Source organism: Convolutriloba macropyga, unplaced genomic scaffold (genome assembly GCF_964194025.1).
Source record: "Convolutriloba macropyga unplaced genomic scaffold, txConMacr16.3 SCAFFOLD_3162, whole genome shotgun sequence".
NCBI lineage: Eukaryota > Metazoa > Xenacoelomorpha > Acoela > Convolutidae > Convolutriloba > Convolutriloba macropyga.
The window spans coordinates 1-16,787 of NW_027452595.1; the positions used below are offsets into that span (position 1 = coordinate 1).

Sequence of the window (16,787 nt, forward strand, 5' to 3'; positions counted from 1 at the left end):
GATATAACAATTTTACAAAACTTGAGCGGTAAAAGACGAAAAAATGATGGAATATCAGAGTATTCAATACGTCAAGACCTACCTGCTCCTGTCAACAGTTTCTAACTATTCAGTAACCAATAATTAAAACAGCATATACGTATTGCTGATTGGTTTGTTGAATAGTTTACATTTTGATGTTTCATTATCAAGTAACTACAATCAATTACTTAGCTGGCTATTGCAGTTATATGCTCACGGGGTGCTGAATAAATGAGCTATGCAACATTAGTGTAGCAGGACACGAATTAGTAGATAAAAAAGTAACTTAACTCAAACTAGGTTTGTAAAAGGATCAAATATCAAAAAAATTCGGCCAATTAGGGATTAAAATCTTCATTTCTAGACGTAAACTAAACAATGGAGTGACTACTACCATCTCAGATAGTATTAGTCACTCCATTGTTTAGTTTATGTCTAGAATTGAAGATTTTAACCCCTAATTGGCGGAATTTTTTGATATTTGATCCTTTTATAGAGTTAGTTTGAGTTAACTTACTTTTTTGATAGGCTACCAAGATCTGAGTCTGCTCTATGGTCTCTTGTCTAAAAGCTAAATTTCAAACTTCACAAACTTCAATTTTTAGATTTTAATCTTTTTCAGATCTGGTGGTCTATGCTGTTGGTGGCGCCATTAATTGTTGTGATAATGAACAGTGTGAGGAAGCGTGTTTTTTTTGGAGAATTTTCGTCAGGAACTAGTTATGCATGCAACTAAAAATAGATGCAAACTTCCTCGCATGCCTAACCTGCACTATGTCTACTGCCATATTTTAACCCTTTCATCAGCTTAAGTCGAGTCTTCAGATATATTAACCTCCAAAAGCATACAAGCTGCAGCAAATTGGGGTCAATCATGCAGCACGGAACAAAAACTAGATTTTAATTTTTTTCTGGCATGTTCACAATTTTCCGCTAAAATCATTTTTACAGATTCTGATTTCTATTTGAAACCACTTTTTTGTTGTTAAAGTTTTCCACGGGTTCTCTATAAAATCTCATTTGGCATTAGTCTCTTTGTTTGGTCTGAAAGATCTTCAGTATGGTATTATCAAACTTAGTTTAGCCCAAGGCAGGTACAATATGCGTAGCAAACAAAAAAATTTTAAAAGAAAAATTCTCTATTTCTGAAAAAATACAAACTAGATAAGTCTAATAATTCTCTGGAAGTATATCAAAAACGATAAATACGTTTGCGTTATAGTTTGCCAGTTGGATCTCAAACTCGGCCGGTTGCATGTCTCCGATTGCCTCAACTATACAGACCAGGTGACAAACATATCCGATTCTGAACTTCTTTTGGAGCGATTTTGTCTTGAAAGACACTGCTATCTTGGTCAAGTGAGGGTTGAGAGCTGGAGATGTCGAATTGATCCATCTACTCCTGAAGAGACTTATCGAGGTACTGTATCAATTGTCCTAGCCTAGACCTCGAGTTACGAATAGTGCTCAAAAAAGTTTAGTGCGGGATGAGGCAAAATTTACTATCATTGTATGGAGCACCTGCCTATTAAAGTCAAGCTAAAGTCTTTTCGTGGATTGCCAGCTGAGGTTCTACCCTAGTCAAGTCTAGATTTTGAGAAAAACAACCAAAACCTTAAAACGGGAACGATACTGACCCAAATCTCACGGTCGAGTAAATACCTGAAGTCAATATGAACTCTTTTTATGGGTTCATACATGGTATTTTCATAGATGCAAGCGGTCAAGTCAAACTCATTCTCTTCATGGCTCCAGCCATAGTTTTTTTATCTAACAAAAGGGTAAATAAGGGGTCTTTTCATGGGTCAATTTATTAAATAAATTTCTGTTATGAGTTACAACAGGATCTTTTAAAATAGATCGTAGGAAAATTAATATAGCACAGCAAAAAAGGGAAGGTACAATTTTTCAATTAAAAAATTTAGCTTTAAAAGTTCAGACACGAAAGACAATTAAGACAGAAGCTATTTCTTCTGTTTTGATACTTCCGACAGCTAACTTTGGACTAAGAATTCCTTTGCTCAAGCCACAACAGCTGTTTGAACAATAATACCAACACGCCTTCATAATAAAGATTTCGTAAAGTAAAACAAGGTTTCAGGTTATTCTTCTGGAACTTATATCATTTTACTGGTCAAAACGTGCTACAAGTCTGGTGAACAAAAATGTGTTCTTTTATACAGAAATAAAAAAAATTGCAATAAAAAAATGCGTATGACTTTGCAAAGACCCATGCGATTGTTTTCTGACATAATTTCAACCGGGTACCACAATCTGGGTTGAGGAAAAAGGTGGGGTGAAAGAATTTCCTTTTAAAACTGAATAGATAACTAAAAAGTTAAAACACAGTTCATCGCACCAATTTTGTGAACTGCATATCACATGGTTAAATCGGTGGTTGCTCAAAACTGGTCTTCATTGATCTGAATCAGATTTCAATTGAGATTGTTAAGAAAAACTGTGACTGGAGTTTGATAATTCAGAACTTTCCTAAATTGGATCTTGTTTCTCATCTAAAAAAACACATAATAAAAAGGCTTGATAATTTTTATCTCCTATAATGGTCTGAATTCTCTCATTTTCATTTTTTTCTGAAGTTGTAGCCAAATAAGACGGTGCAAAACGTATCCTAGTAAATTTGAGAGAGCCTTAGAGCGTCAGATATGGATACAAAGATTATACTAAAAGGTTTAAACTATTAAACAATTGATCACAGTAAAAAAAAAGTTGATACTAAAAACTTTTCAGTACACTTCTTAATGCTTTTGTCTAAAAAATCAATAAATCAGGGAAACATTTAATTAAACATGTATTAATGCGCCAGCTTGTAATGGAGCTGAGATTATATATTTTTGAGATGAAAGAAAAATCGCTTTATAGTTTTCAACTAGTTCGTTTTGTTCGATGGAAATGCACAAAACGAAAAAAACGCCAAAGTGTGTTTTCTTTGCTTTTATATTAGAATTTTTCATGTCCTAGTAACTATTTTAAAAAACCTTTAACAGTTTCTAGTACCCAGTCTTCCGTATCTCCCGTGGTTTACGAAACAAACAAAACTTAGTTTCATAACAGTTTTTTTTGTCAGTTTTATATCCTCAAACGCTTTAATCTTCGGCAAAAACAAATTAGATTAAAGAAATAGATATTCATGTTTCTTGCTGCGCAGAACAGAAAGTATTTGTTGAAAAAATTGGGCTTTCTGGTTTTGAAAATTGATTATTTTTTTAATGGTTTGACTTCATTTTTTTTTCAATCAACAAGGATTAAAATCTTTTTAGATACTATTATTATTATTATTATTATTATTATTATTATTATTATTATTATTATTAGTATTATTATTATTATTATTATTATTATTATTATTATTATTATTATTATTATTATTTATTATTATTATTATTATTATTATTATTATTATTAATATTATTATTATTATTATTAATATTATTTTTTTTTATTATTATTATTATTATTATTATTATTATCTTTTATTAGTTATTAACATACCATTGTATAACAAATACGCCAGGTCAGTCGTGACAGAAAAGGAAAAATTATTAAAGCTTCTTTTGCGGTGGCACTGCATAAAATTGCTGGTAAATATTGGCTTTTGTTATGTTTTTTTATTGTTTAAGAAAAACACAATCAACACGCAAACCAGAGATATCAACAAAATATGCTGTTTTGGAGGCAAAATCAAACAAACATCTACGGAAAAAAGTTGCTTGGAGATTCTAATGTTTTGCGAAATGTATTGCAGGAAACATACGAGAACTTCTTGCTAAAGTTTTAATTTATGTTTGTTAATTTTGCAGGTAGGGTTGATTAAGAGGCTTTGACTTCTATGAGATAAAAATATTTTCACATTATACTTTATAATTGTTTTAATATGGTCTCTATTTTTTTTTGTCTCGACCCCTGTTTTTGGCATCCATGGACGTTTTATTGATCAGCGGTAAGCAGTGATTTGAATAAGAATAGGATCTAATAACAAGAAAGTGTTAGACAAGACTGATAACATCGAACAGAAAACAAGTTTTCAAGATCTTTTTTGATTTTTTTATCATACTACAGACGTAATTCTTCTTCAAGTCGGAGAAAAAGCCATGCAGTTTTTTAAAGAATTGAAATTTTCTTATTAAAAAAACTAATTTGTTTTGGTTTGCAAAAACGGTTTAATTTTAAAAATTCTAAGTCGCTTTTCATTTCAACACCAACTCAAAGTGTTGACCTGCCCCAAAAACTGTATTAAAATTTGGATTCGTTCCTTCATTGTTGCATGAGAAGAGTTCTCCATAACAAAAACTTAGAAAATTTGTCAATTTTCTGCTTTGATTCAATTTGAGAAAAAGCAAAGAAAAAACCTCTTTAATTAAAATTAATCAATAGCAAACAGTGAACATTTTGCTATTTTGCTTTGCTGGTGAGTTCAAGAAGCATGGACTTCCAAAGCTTCATTTAACAAAAGCCTTTACTTGTCTATGAGCCTGATCCTTGATCAACTTTGAAATCCGCTAAAGAGTTGTCTTCTCCCTTATAATCCATTCAATTATTACCGTACAACATCCTTTTGGTCTCATATACATATGAACCAATACTTAAAAATTAATTAGAGGGATTCTGATTTTTTCCGTTTTATGTGATATTCAGTAATTGAATTTTTCTTGTAGAGAAAAAATTAGAAAAAGCACCTTTGCTTTGTTGCTTGAAAAAATTTTTCGCAATTCTGTGGATAAAAAAGGGGATGTAAATCTGATAGTTTGCTATAGCTTGGTGAGGGAGTAATCTTGATTTTACTTTTGAATCTCCCAAAAAAACTCGATCGTATATTGAATATTTCGGAAGTAGATGACACCAAACCCAAAATTTAACAATCAACTGAATTCGGCGAAAAAGTTCCGAAGTTTCGCCCTATAAAGAGATTGACTAAAATCTGAATTTTGAATATCTGCTATTAATAACAATTAAATTGTCAGTTTGTTCAAATAGCTGCTACAAAACTGTATAAATTTGCTTGATAATCAAGAGCCACAAACATATAACGTGGACGTAAAGTAAAAAATGTTGCCAGCAATTTCCATGTCGCAACATAATTGAAGGCCTCTTTTGAGGAATTTCAAAACTTTTTCACGCTTGAAAAAAATCAAAAGTTATCAAAGTAACTCCAATTATGTGATAAGAAGGAAAAAAACTCATGTTTTTGCAGAAGTCTTCGGGCCCTTGACTTACTTGAAAGTGTGAAAAAAGAGTTGCACAAAACACAAAGTTTTGTTACGAAAATCTCACACAAATATGGATAAATCACGAGGAAAGTGGACGTTAACCTGAATGAAATCCATGAGAATGTGGAACCAGACCGAAGTAACTATAGTTTATCACAAAAACTCATTTCGGTTTCGGAAAAAAATCCACGGAAAAAACCCCACTTAATTTCGTTAGGAAATAAACCCCACTTGACTATTAAAGAGGGCCATGGCCATACCTTAGCAGCCACGTTGGACTTGATATAAAACTATCACAACCGAACAATATATTACGACTGAAATTGAAATTTAAAAGGGGGGCTTCTTTCAGTAGGGGTTTTTATTGCTATCTACAATTAGGTGGGGTTTTTTTCCGCGAGGTTCATTTCCCAGACCTAATCATTTCACAATAAAAATTTTACTGTACTTCGATGTGAAGTATAGCGTAACGAAAAGTGACTGAAAAGAACGTCTTGTTTTTAGCAAACTACAGAGGAAATTTGACCTGGCACCAAGCCTACGAGTACTGCGATGGTCACCGACAAATACTAAAAAATAATTTAAAAATAGCAGGGAAAGACTACCATGCTTCCATGTATAATTTGAGACGTTTCGACCATCTGACTTTCCTACGAATCACGGATGAGATCACCGAAGGCCAATGGGTTAACAAAAAGGGCACTATCTATTTGATCACGTGGGACCCAGAAGCACCAGAAAGAGGAGACAGTGACGACAGAGACTATTTAGCAATTAAAGGAGGAAAAGATCTGGTGGGTCAAGCGTTCGCTGCTAGCGACACGGGGCCAGACGTTATATGTTCTCGGGACGACAAGCCATGGAAAAAATTGTGACCAAACTTGCGTGAAAATTTTATTTGTTTAGGGGCGGATTTCACTCCTTACACAGTGAGGGTAAAAAGATAAAAATTTTGTAAAGTGAAGATGTTTATATCGATTCCGTCATTAAATAAATGACCTCAAGCAATGATACAATTGCACGTCACAATGTTCTGTTTTGTAGATCGCATGTCACAATACATTCTAACTTTCAGTGTTTTCTAAAAACAGTTATAATGAGATGAAGCAAATATTCTCGCTACATGATCTTATGATGACACTCACGGTAGGTGGATGACCTCATTAAGAAGCAGTTTTCAAATAGGGTTGCGATAACAACAATTGCAGAATCTATCAATTGAGTTAGATATTAACGCCCCATTAATGTCGAAAATTCTCAAACAGTGCCTCAATACTGTTTCCTGATTACATTGGGAGTTATTGTCACCTTTTTATTCGTACAATAATCTAGGTTTGGCCTAAAACGACCATACTCGACAAAAGGATAGGATGAAAAGACCATTTTTTCATCCCATCCTATTGTCGAGTATGGTCGTTTTATAAGTTGCTCGACTCAAATGATTTAAAAAACATTCTAGCTGGGCATTATTGTCATCTCGACTTAACTTCGACTCAAAATTTTGCTGCTGGACTTTAGCTCAACCTAAGTTTTTGTTGCTGGAATTTAGCTTGACTCAAGTTTTTGCTGCGGAATTTTAGCTGAGCCCGTTTTTTTGCTCCTGGACTTTCGCTACGGGCCCAAATGTGGTCTTTACCTAAACACAGCTGTATTTTATCTGGACCCCGCTGGACCCAGCCCAGACCCAGAGATAGTTCACAAGCTTTAAAAATTGTGTATATCGTAAACAACAAGTATGGCTTTTAAAATTTACAAAAAAAAGAAACTGAAAGGAAAATGACATAAAATGATGATCAAAATTTTTACTATTTTCCCCCAAAAATTACTAAACCATTGTTCTAGCATTCTGGAAGTAATTGATCAAATATGTGTTTCCAAAAGGAAATCAAAACTTTTGCACGCCTGCCCCAACCATTGTGCATGCAAATTTATACGTAAAAATTGAACTGGACAACACTGAACAATTGAACTGGTTGAACTGGTTGAACTGGTTGAACTGTTTGAAGAGTGATTTTTGCTACAAACTATGTTTAAAGTGAATAAAAAATTGGTATTTGAACAAATTTTCGGTTTCTGAAAGAATTTTTTAACCACCTACGCAGGTTTACTATTGTTTAGAGTATTTTTATAAATCTTTGGCATCAGTGATAAGATACAAATGTATTCTAATTGGACCTATTTTTAATTTTTTTTACTTTCTCAACTGGCAATCAATGCGTTTTATTACTTTTGCGCTCTTTGTTGTCGTAAAATATCAGTGACTTTTTAATTTTTGCCGTAATTTCATATAATTTCAGTTGTCTTATCCTTTATTATCATTAGTGTTAGGTCTCATTGGCTATGAATGTGGCATAAAGCAAATCATAGCCAGGCGTTTTCATAACTTAACCACGATTTCTTGTCCCAAACATTGGTTGAAATTTTGAGTTTGGGATTATTTGTTGTGTTTTTCGTTGTCTTATCATTTGATCCCCATAAGGCAATTCCAAAATGCTTTCTTTGACTTTCACTCTAATGGTGTTTATGAAATAATAGGGTTTTACAATTTTTAAGCTTCACTTTGTTTCCTTGTTTCTTAGGGTCAATACTGACAGGTCTCCTGGGCTGCCAAGTCTGACAATTCTCATCTAAAGTAATCTAATCAATTGTTCTATGTCATATCTAATGCTACCTACAACCTATACGCTGCTAATTTTTCTTTTAAAAAATATTTTTGAGTTTAGATAGTTTTTGTAATTTTTGTTGATCTCATTAATGATAGATATCATTGTTTGATAATGAAGGTCTAAGTGATCAAAATAGTAGTTTGATTTCGTGACTGATGATTTCTGTGAAAAGTACACTAATCGTTTCAAAAAGTACTAGCGAAGTTTTAGAGTTTGGCAAGTATTAGTTTTTTATTGTCTCAACTTTTGATCTCAATAATAACAAGTTTAATCGGTTGCTAATAAAACTTCTCTTCGAAAAAAATAATTTTTGGGTTTTTTATGCTATCATGTTTTTGTTGTTTTCTTTGTGTTCTTATTGCTTCGCATAGAAAAAAATCTATTTTTTTGTGTGTGACCTTTTTTCTGTTCATAAAAAGCTCAATATTTTAGCTAAATCGTTGGTTTATGAGTGAGATACCGTTTGGTTTAAATTGCTCATGTAAATTTGTGGACCTCAGTTTCAATTGTGGCTTGACTGTGCCTTTTTTCAGCCATTAAAGTTTCTAAGAGATATTTTATGACATACTAAATTTTTTTGTATGTGGTGGTTTTCTCTTTGTCGTGTACTTTTTTGTTTTTTTTAGCTTGACGCCACTGAGTGTCAAAAAAATTTGCTTTCCAGCCAATTTCTCCAGTACTTTCATCTTATCAATTCTCACAAGGCGTTGTATTCTCGACTCATTGGGTCTACTAAAAGTGCGTATAGTTTCAATTTTGTCCCAAAAAGTTTTTCCTGGTGTTTCATAAAAAAACGAGAATTTAGAAAAGAATGTTTTTCTTGCTTTTTTGTTAAATTTTGCTTATGTAGAGTGATGGGCTTTTTTGACTGTCTCACTTTAATTAATGTGGCTGTAAAGATAATAACTATTAGGTCATTAGATCATTTAATTCTCTGGCTTGTTATGCAGGACTCGTTCTGTTATGTTGAGATGTACTGTTTTGTTCCCAGCCATTGGCCCCTTCTAACTAAGCCATGGACTTAATGTCAAAACTTTTTTCGAAACAGTTTATCATCATTGATTAATGTAACTTTTGCTCATGGGTTTACAAAAAATATGCAAAACACAACCTGACGGGCGGTCAACGGATATATCAGATTAATCATTAGAAGTGAAATTTCGGGTCTTTCACATTATAGCCCCCAGCTTAGTGAGCTTAGTGGTAAGGTAACCTATACCCCCTTTCTTGACCCTTTCTGTCCCTTTGTTTAACCAAGTTGCTCTTGATTATCTTCGATTCTTCCTGTTGATCCTTCCTTTCATCATCCTTCCTTTCAGATTGATATAACGGATAGGGGATGCACAAAAATACATTATTTTGCCAAAAGTAGTTACGAAATGCGCATGAATTTCATGAAATTTCCTGAACATGCTATACGGCGGAATCCACATTGTAAAGTGCATTCCTGGAGGCCTTTAATAAAACAAAAGGTTTTGTTTTTATTTATTATTTTTAATGTATGACAGAGCAGAAGTAAATAAAGTTACATGTACGATTGTAATCGAAATCCGAATGCACAGAGGACAAGTTCGCCCTCGCTACTAATTAATCACAGGTATAGGAAATCATAGACATAGAGTTATAGTATCTCGAAATTTAGTTTTACTAGCTTCGAGTTTCAGGTTTTTGCCATCTGTCAAAACTTCCATTATTTCTGTTTTTTGTTTCACTCCTATTTTTGTTTTAAAAAAGACAATTTTATCACAATCATTAACCGTTAAGAATTTCTAATCAGCCATGTCAGCTCAGATGGCGCTGCTGAGCAGAAAAAAAAAGCGTCTCACAAAAGTAGATTGAAGTTTTAATTTCAGTCAAAATAACCTATCAAATTTGATCCCCGGCACTATATGCTTGAGAATTTATTTTTTAAAAAATTCCTTTGAGTAACAAGCATTGGGTAGCAAGCAATGTTTTTATTCGTAAAAACAATTTTAGTTTTCTTGTATCCCAGAGTTTTGTTATAACCCAATGAACAGAAACCCCATGCTAAAATAATGGCGCAAAAAACAAATTCTATTAATAGGTCTTATAAATGGCATTTCAAGGTAGGTGGTTTCTGCAAGATCAAACAAAACCCGACAGGATAGGTGGTTTTTACAAAACTTTTGCAAGATGGGTGTGCAAGTTCGTCTGGAGTTAAATCAACCAGCCCCCATCAAATAGTGTTCAAATACTAACTGTACTCTACTGAACATCAAGTTATCAATTTTTATCTTAATGATTACTTGCTAGATTTTTGTTATTTTTGAAAGCTTTCCAGTGCCTTAGGAGCAATTGTCCCACTTAGTCTGCAAGATTTCGATTATTTTGAGGGAAACTGAACAATAATAGGATGTCTTAAAATTGCATTAGATAATTTCAAACACTTTTCTTTGCTTTTTCTTTGATGTAGATTGAGTTACCTGGATCTTTCAGATGTTGCAATTAGTCTAGGCAAGCCCATTTCTTTAATATGCAAATTATAAATATAAATCTTCTAGTCGAATCTTTCCTCCTCACAATCAGAAAACACTTTTTGATTGATAATGACGGTTATTTTTCTTTTTAGGTATTTTAAATGAAAAGTAAACAGTTCAATTTTTGTGGTGAAAATTAGAAGTTTTACATTTCCTTAATTTTTCCTAAAACTAATTGACAAATCTGGGCAATTGCACATCTGAATAGTTTTTCGCCGCCTGTATTTTATTTTAAATCTAATTTTTTTCCCGTTTTCTTTGTTTTGCTTTAGCTGATTATACTCTTATATGATCTCGAAATAAAAAAAAATTGCTATAAAGTCAGTCAACGTTTATATATCATCTGAGTTTACAACTTGATAGGTTGCCAAGTTTGCGATTTGACATAGGAATGTAATTGCAACTTCATAAGCTGCTCCTTGCCTCTACTCAGTTGAACCCATTAGAATTAGTTACCTTTTGAGATTGGGAGACAGGAAGAATCAATCGGGATTTATAAGAACTGGTAATTTTTATTTTATAGGTCCTAGAAAACGAAAATTACAACTCGTGTCTAATTTATAGTCAATTCCCTGGGAGAAATAATCATACTAATGCCAATACTCCTGAAAATTTTTTGATGCAATGTATATTTTATGCATTTCAGGCTTGCTGTGTACAAAGAAGCAAGCTAGGAATCATTTGATGATTCGAGGGTAAAAAAAAGTTGAAGACGAAATGCATAAATGAACCATTCGGAACCAACATTAGCGAAAAATTTAGGTGAATTGGTCATGAGTTTTTGATAGATGGAAACTCAACTTAGACCAAAAAAAACTCGAGGCTCCGTATTAATAGTCGTCTTGTGTCTTGTTTTAAGGCGCAGAAGTCTAATAGAAATTAGAAATTGATTTGTAGTGAAAGGGCGTTTCTAAAAAAATAAGGTCTGACAAACAATTGATTTTTTTCATCTTTCTTTCTTTTTTTTCATCTGTCTTCATTTTTCAATCTCATCTTTTTAAGATTTGAGAACTTCAACAAAAAAACGTTAGTCAGAAAACATTTTACTTCACTTTTAATTAAATTACTGGAAAAACTGATTGCAGAAAAACAAACGGTATAATTAATTTTGTGGCACATGACATGCCTGCTTTTGTCTGATTTGTTCCTGTATGAATTCTGCTGAATGGTATAATGAAGTTCAAAGTGTGTGTTCCTGAAATTTGTTTGTCTCATTTGGAAAAAAATATCGCAATAATATATGCGTTTAAAAATTGGAAAAAGCTATCTATTTCTTTGCTTCTAGTTGAAATCGGTCTTTATCATCAAAACATTTTTTGTCTGCAATTGTCCAAGCGATAACTTCTTTTGGTTTCAACTAGTTCAAATGAAATTGGAATCAATACTAATTTTTTTCTCTTTCCTCTTTTCTGGTCAGTTAGTTTTGGAAAATTTTCATTTTGAGAAAAATTGAAGGAAAATAAAACAAAAATGTTAATAACTAAGAGTTTAAAAGTTTGCCTGTTTTTCAGTTGATTGAAAAAAACAGAGTAAATTTCCATATTCTCATTTATTGATACCCTATAACTTAAAAAAAAATTCGAGTTTTCATCTACAAGAATAACAACCAAAATCAAAATTTCATTGTTGTTTTTCATACAATTTACTTTGTTCATTTTAGTTGTCTGAGAACAACAACGCAAGGTGCAGCTCATCTGAAAAAGAAATTCTTTCATTGGCATCTTCTTTCATCAATGTTGTAGAGTGGCAAAGTTTGAGTGCATCACTGGTTTATCTTATCAGCTAATCGAGAAATCTAATTATCTGAGAGCATAAGAAATGTTCGAAACATACATGTAAATGATACCACGTGGAGGTCATTTTTAAAAAATTGGATCAGAAATGGTTTTTGAACAAAACTGGCGGATGAAAATTTACTTTCAATAACATGAAAAAGGATGTCATTTTTCAAAAAAAACTCAACTAAGGGTTCACTGTTCAACAAGTCGATCGGAGAAAACAAACCAGGGTACTGAATTGTAATACAGACAAGCATAGTGTTTTTAGTGAGAAATAAAAAGCTACAGTTAGTATCTGTTCTTAACAATTTTTTCAAATGGAAGATTTCTATCTTTCTTAAAATTGAAAAGGAAATCTGCAGTTTAATAGTGAAAACTGAAAAAAAAAAGCTTTTTATAATTTTAATCCTTTTATCTTCCAGCTGGACGTTTACACATTTTACAACCTTATCGAAACTTAATGAAAAAAGTTTTGAAGGCAGTGTTAAATGTTTCAAAACAATTTGGTTAGTTTTTATTAGCACGTAATTTTTAAAAAATAGTTGCAAGAGATGTCAAACTCTTTTTGTAGGAGGAAAATTTTTGACGATTTTTGTGCATCAAATTGAACAGATAACTTTGCAGCTTATCCATGAGGTACGGATTTCTTTATCCGTTATTCTACTGATTGTTGTTTTGGTAATAAATCAAGAGCCAATCATTATAAAAAACATAAACAAAAAGTTTTGCAATCGTTTTTCTGCATACTGAAGAAGCGAATAGCAAGAAAGTTTTGCCAAAAGGTTTTGAGTGATTTTAAATTGTAATATTGAAATTTTCTCTTTATATTCTTCCCGAACCTTTTTTGCATTACTCCACTATGCACTGCAATTTTACACAAGTTCTTTTTATGTTTTTTGGGGTTTTCCAGCTCGCCAATGAGCTAATTTTACATTTAGGTTGCCGGGACTGATTTCAAGCGAAACTGAATTTAATGAAAAAAACAGAACCCATATCAGTTTTTGATGGTAGCTATATAAAATAATTAGCAAGTGGTTTTGTGTTTTATTTGCTATTTTATGATTTAACTGAGTTGATTTTAATCAGTTTACCAACTTGTAAAAAAACTCTTTCTAATTTATTTTTTCTGGCTCTCTTTTCTATCGATTGTCGTGGGCAAGCAGAAGTTATAAATTTCATGTTGTTATAAATTTTTTATTGTAGTTTGTAATTTTCAAACATTTTATTGCAGAAAGTTACGTAAGTTTAGACGAAACAGAAATTAACACCAAAGACAATTGATAAAAAGTTATTTTTTATGGTGAAGCTGATGATGGAGATAGTTTGCTGACGAAGGAGATTTGCTGAAACTCAATAAACTTTTTATTACATTGATTAAACAAAAGAGTTTGTGGAACTCAGGATTGGATTACCTGATAAATTTTCGTGTTTACAGGTAGAGAAATTTTTGCTATGCTCGGTTTTACTGACACTTTTCGGTATTTACTTCAGTTTCTTCGGTAAAGCATTGGCGTGTTTGGTTTCGAACGTAGGAAATTGTTTCAACTATCGGTTTCAAACCCCAAGACATAATTAGACAAAGACTTATGGGATCTATTCTGTTTACAATTGATATATTGTCATATAGGACCTTACTATGTAAGAAAATAGCACGTGCGCCTGTAAAAGATTTATGCTCACTAAGCTGAGGGAGGGGGGGGGGGAGAATAGAATCGACTTATGTACTTCCTTTACCATGATCATATTAGAACTCCTTAACGGTGAGTTAATTGATGGAATCCATCAGTTTTTAGCCTGTGTGTTACTTTTTATATTTCAGAGAAAAACAGAATATTTACATTTGTTCATTGAGTTCTGTCGACCAGCTAAGACATGCGACCAATTAGCATGTTTTGGCAACAATAATGTTCCTAGAATGCCATTAGAACGCTACCTTAACACTTGACTATATCATAAACAAACGCTTACTGGGTGCATATCATTTTCAATCCTCACAAAAAGAAATTCATGTACAACCATTAACAGTCAAGTTTATTACATTTGCAGATTCAAGAGTTTGTGAGTTTGAGATTGAATTTGGGACGTTGACTCTAAACTATACAGTGTTGCTGGGGTACAAAACCATTTTAAACACCGTGGAGAGTTTTTACCGGCTTTTCCTGATTGCTATTACTTGTCGTTGAGTACTTCTGACTAGCCGCGTATGCAGTTGTTATTGGATATTGGATATTGTTAGGCATGAAGGAAAGTTTTGTCAGAGAGGGGGAAGAAAGAAAGAATAGGTAAATAAAGTAAATGAAAGAGAAGGAAAAAGGAAAAAAGAGATTGAATTAAGATAGAACTGGAAGAAGGTCTGAGCATCAATCAGCTATGTCTGTTTACTCGAGACAGCTGCGGCGCGTTTGGGGATCGAAATCCCGCTGTGTTTTTCATATCATGTACTGATGTGTTGCGCCAATATACACACGTTTGTGCTAGAGAATTGCCTTAACGGTATCGTTCTTTTTTTGTGGGTGATGAATTTGTCTCGAGTTTTGAATTGAATTTGATATACATGAAGGAGATATTCTAAAATCATTGACTCTAAAGTTTGCCGGTTTTCACTTGTCTCGTATTTTGTACAAATGCTGAGTTTTCACGCTTGAGGAGAATAAAAAATTGTCTGCTCGCATTACTCCCGAGAGTCCTCCTCCAGAGGAGAAATTTGCTCAAGGCTTGATTCGGGTGATTCCTCTCGAAAGCTTCGGAGACGGAGCCAGAATTCCCGGAAGATTGCCCGAAAGAAGCTTCTGCTTTTTGAAGGTTTGTTACCGGATGGACGGTCGGGGGCTTATAGAGCTTGGAAGTGTCAGAAGCGTGTTTTAAATCCTAGGAAACGGCGGGCGATTTCTGATTCGAAAGGATCGAAGAAGCTTCCCGACCCTATGTTTGATCCTGACTTTGATCCAAAGGATCCTTTGGGTCTCAGTCGGTGATCTCTGATTTTTAAATTAGTAAATCACAAGAATAGGTTTGATTTTCGGGTAGCCTAACCAATCAGAATGTCCAGTGTGCTTTTACAGTTGTTCTTTGGACATTGACTTTTCTTTTCTATAAGGCGTAAAATTACTTCATTTTGTTTTTTGAGCGCGCTTGTTGCAGTCTCTTGCCAGTCTTATCTGAATGTTTCTTATAGTTGGTAAGTTAGATACTTCATGTAACTTTTGCATGCTACACCATCGAGGTTTCCTTAGACAATTTTTCAGTGCTCTGTTTTGCGCTTTTTGCGTGATAGTGATAACCGTTTTCAATTGGTTGAGCCAGAAAGCGTTTGCATATAGAAATAAAGGCTGGATCCAGGACTTGTACAGCAAAAGTAAACTCTCCTGCTCAACATTGAGGTTGCTTAGACAACACAGCTGGAAAATTCGCTTGTTTGCTCTGGTTGCGATGTCTTTACAATGTTCATTCCAGTTTAGGTGTGGCGTCATGGTTATTCCTAGGAACTTGATGGTTTGCGCTTCTTCAAATTGTCTTCCGTTGATATTTAGGCTGAGACTTGTTTGTCTTTTCGAAGGATTTCTGAATAGCATGTTTTTTGCTTTAGCGGGATTTATTTTGATTTTCAGCCTATCACGCCACTTTATGAGTATGTTGAGTGAGGCTTGGAGTTTGCTTTGTATTAACTGACTGGACTTAGACCTGTAAAATAATGCAAAGTCATCTGCGAACTGAGAAATTTCTGCTGGAGTGTCTGGAATATTGGAGACATAAATTAAGAATAATATGGGCGCCGCAACATTTGCATATCATTTGCAACCCTCAGACGCACGTGCCATATTTCTACATAATGATCTACTATGTAATGGCACGTGCTCTGTAACTGAAGGGGGGCATAAGGTACTCGGGGGGGGGGGCACAAACGGAAAAGATTCAAAATACTGATGAATCTGCATCTTTGGGCATTCTATTAAAAAGTCTTGCGCAGAAATACGTTTGAAATTTCGACAAATACATTTGACTATTACATTTGAATACATTATAAACTGAAAATTCAAAACTTTGTATGGACAAAACTAAAACTTTCTTACGTTTCAGAACAAGCATACTGACATATTTGTATGTCTGAAACCAAACATAACAAACAAACTGAAAATGTCGTTGACTTCTTACGCTAAAGGGGGAACATAACGTTCTTTTTTACGAAGTTTTCTTTCAATCTGCTGGATTAGGAGCTTGTGTATTTTGCTGGTTGTTCTGGTTCTCATTGTGTTGTTGTCTTACTCGATAGATATAGGCGTCAAATTTCGCCATAGGCACGACATTGTTAGATTGTCGTTGGCATGCATGTTCAAAGGCTGGTCATTGTCTCTTCATAGTTTATTTTTTTTTTACAAATTTCTCGATAAGAAATGACAAGTTGGGGATTTGAGCATCGTAAAACCACAGAACACAAGATATGATTTCCCGTATTCGATGGGTAATAGTTTAACACTCTCTATAATGATGATGGTGGACGGGGGAGGGGGAGGGGGCTTAAGCCTTTCAGGATTTTATTTCTCAGGAAAAAAATATATATATTTTTAGAAAATGTTAACTTCTACTACAACGCCTTTCAAC

At 33.5% G+C, this 16,787-nt stretch overlaps 1 protein-coding gene across 1 annotated transcript; it reads left to right on the forward strand.

The window, feature by feature from the left end:
- Positions 1–1,243: 1,243 nt before the first annotated feature.
- LOC142357646 (uncharacterized) lies at positions 1,244–6,128 on the forward strand (the record flags this gene model as incomplete). Its single annotated transcript, XM_075409200.1, has 2 exons — positions 1,244–1,441; positions 5,751–6,128. Coding segments are annotated over 2 exons (569 nt in total), but the record flags the coding sequence as incomplete, so codon positions are not given.
- Positions 6,129–16,787: the final 10,659 nt, after the last annotated feature.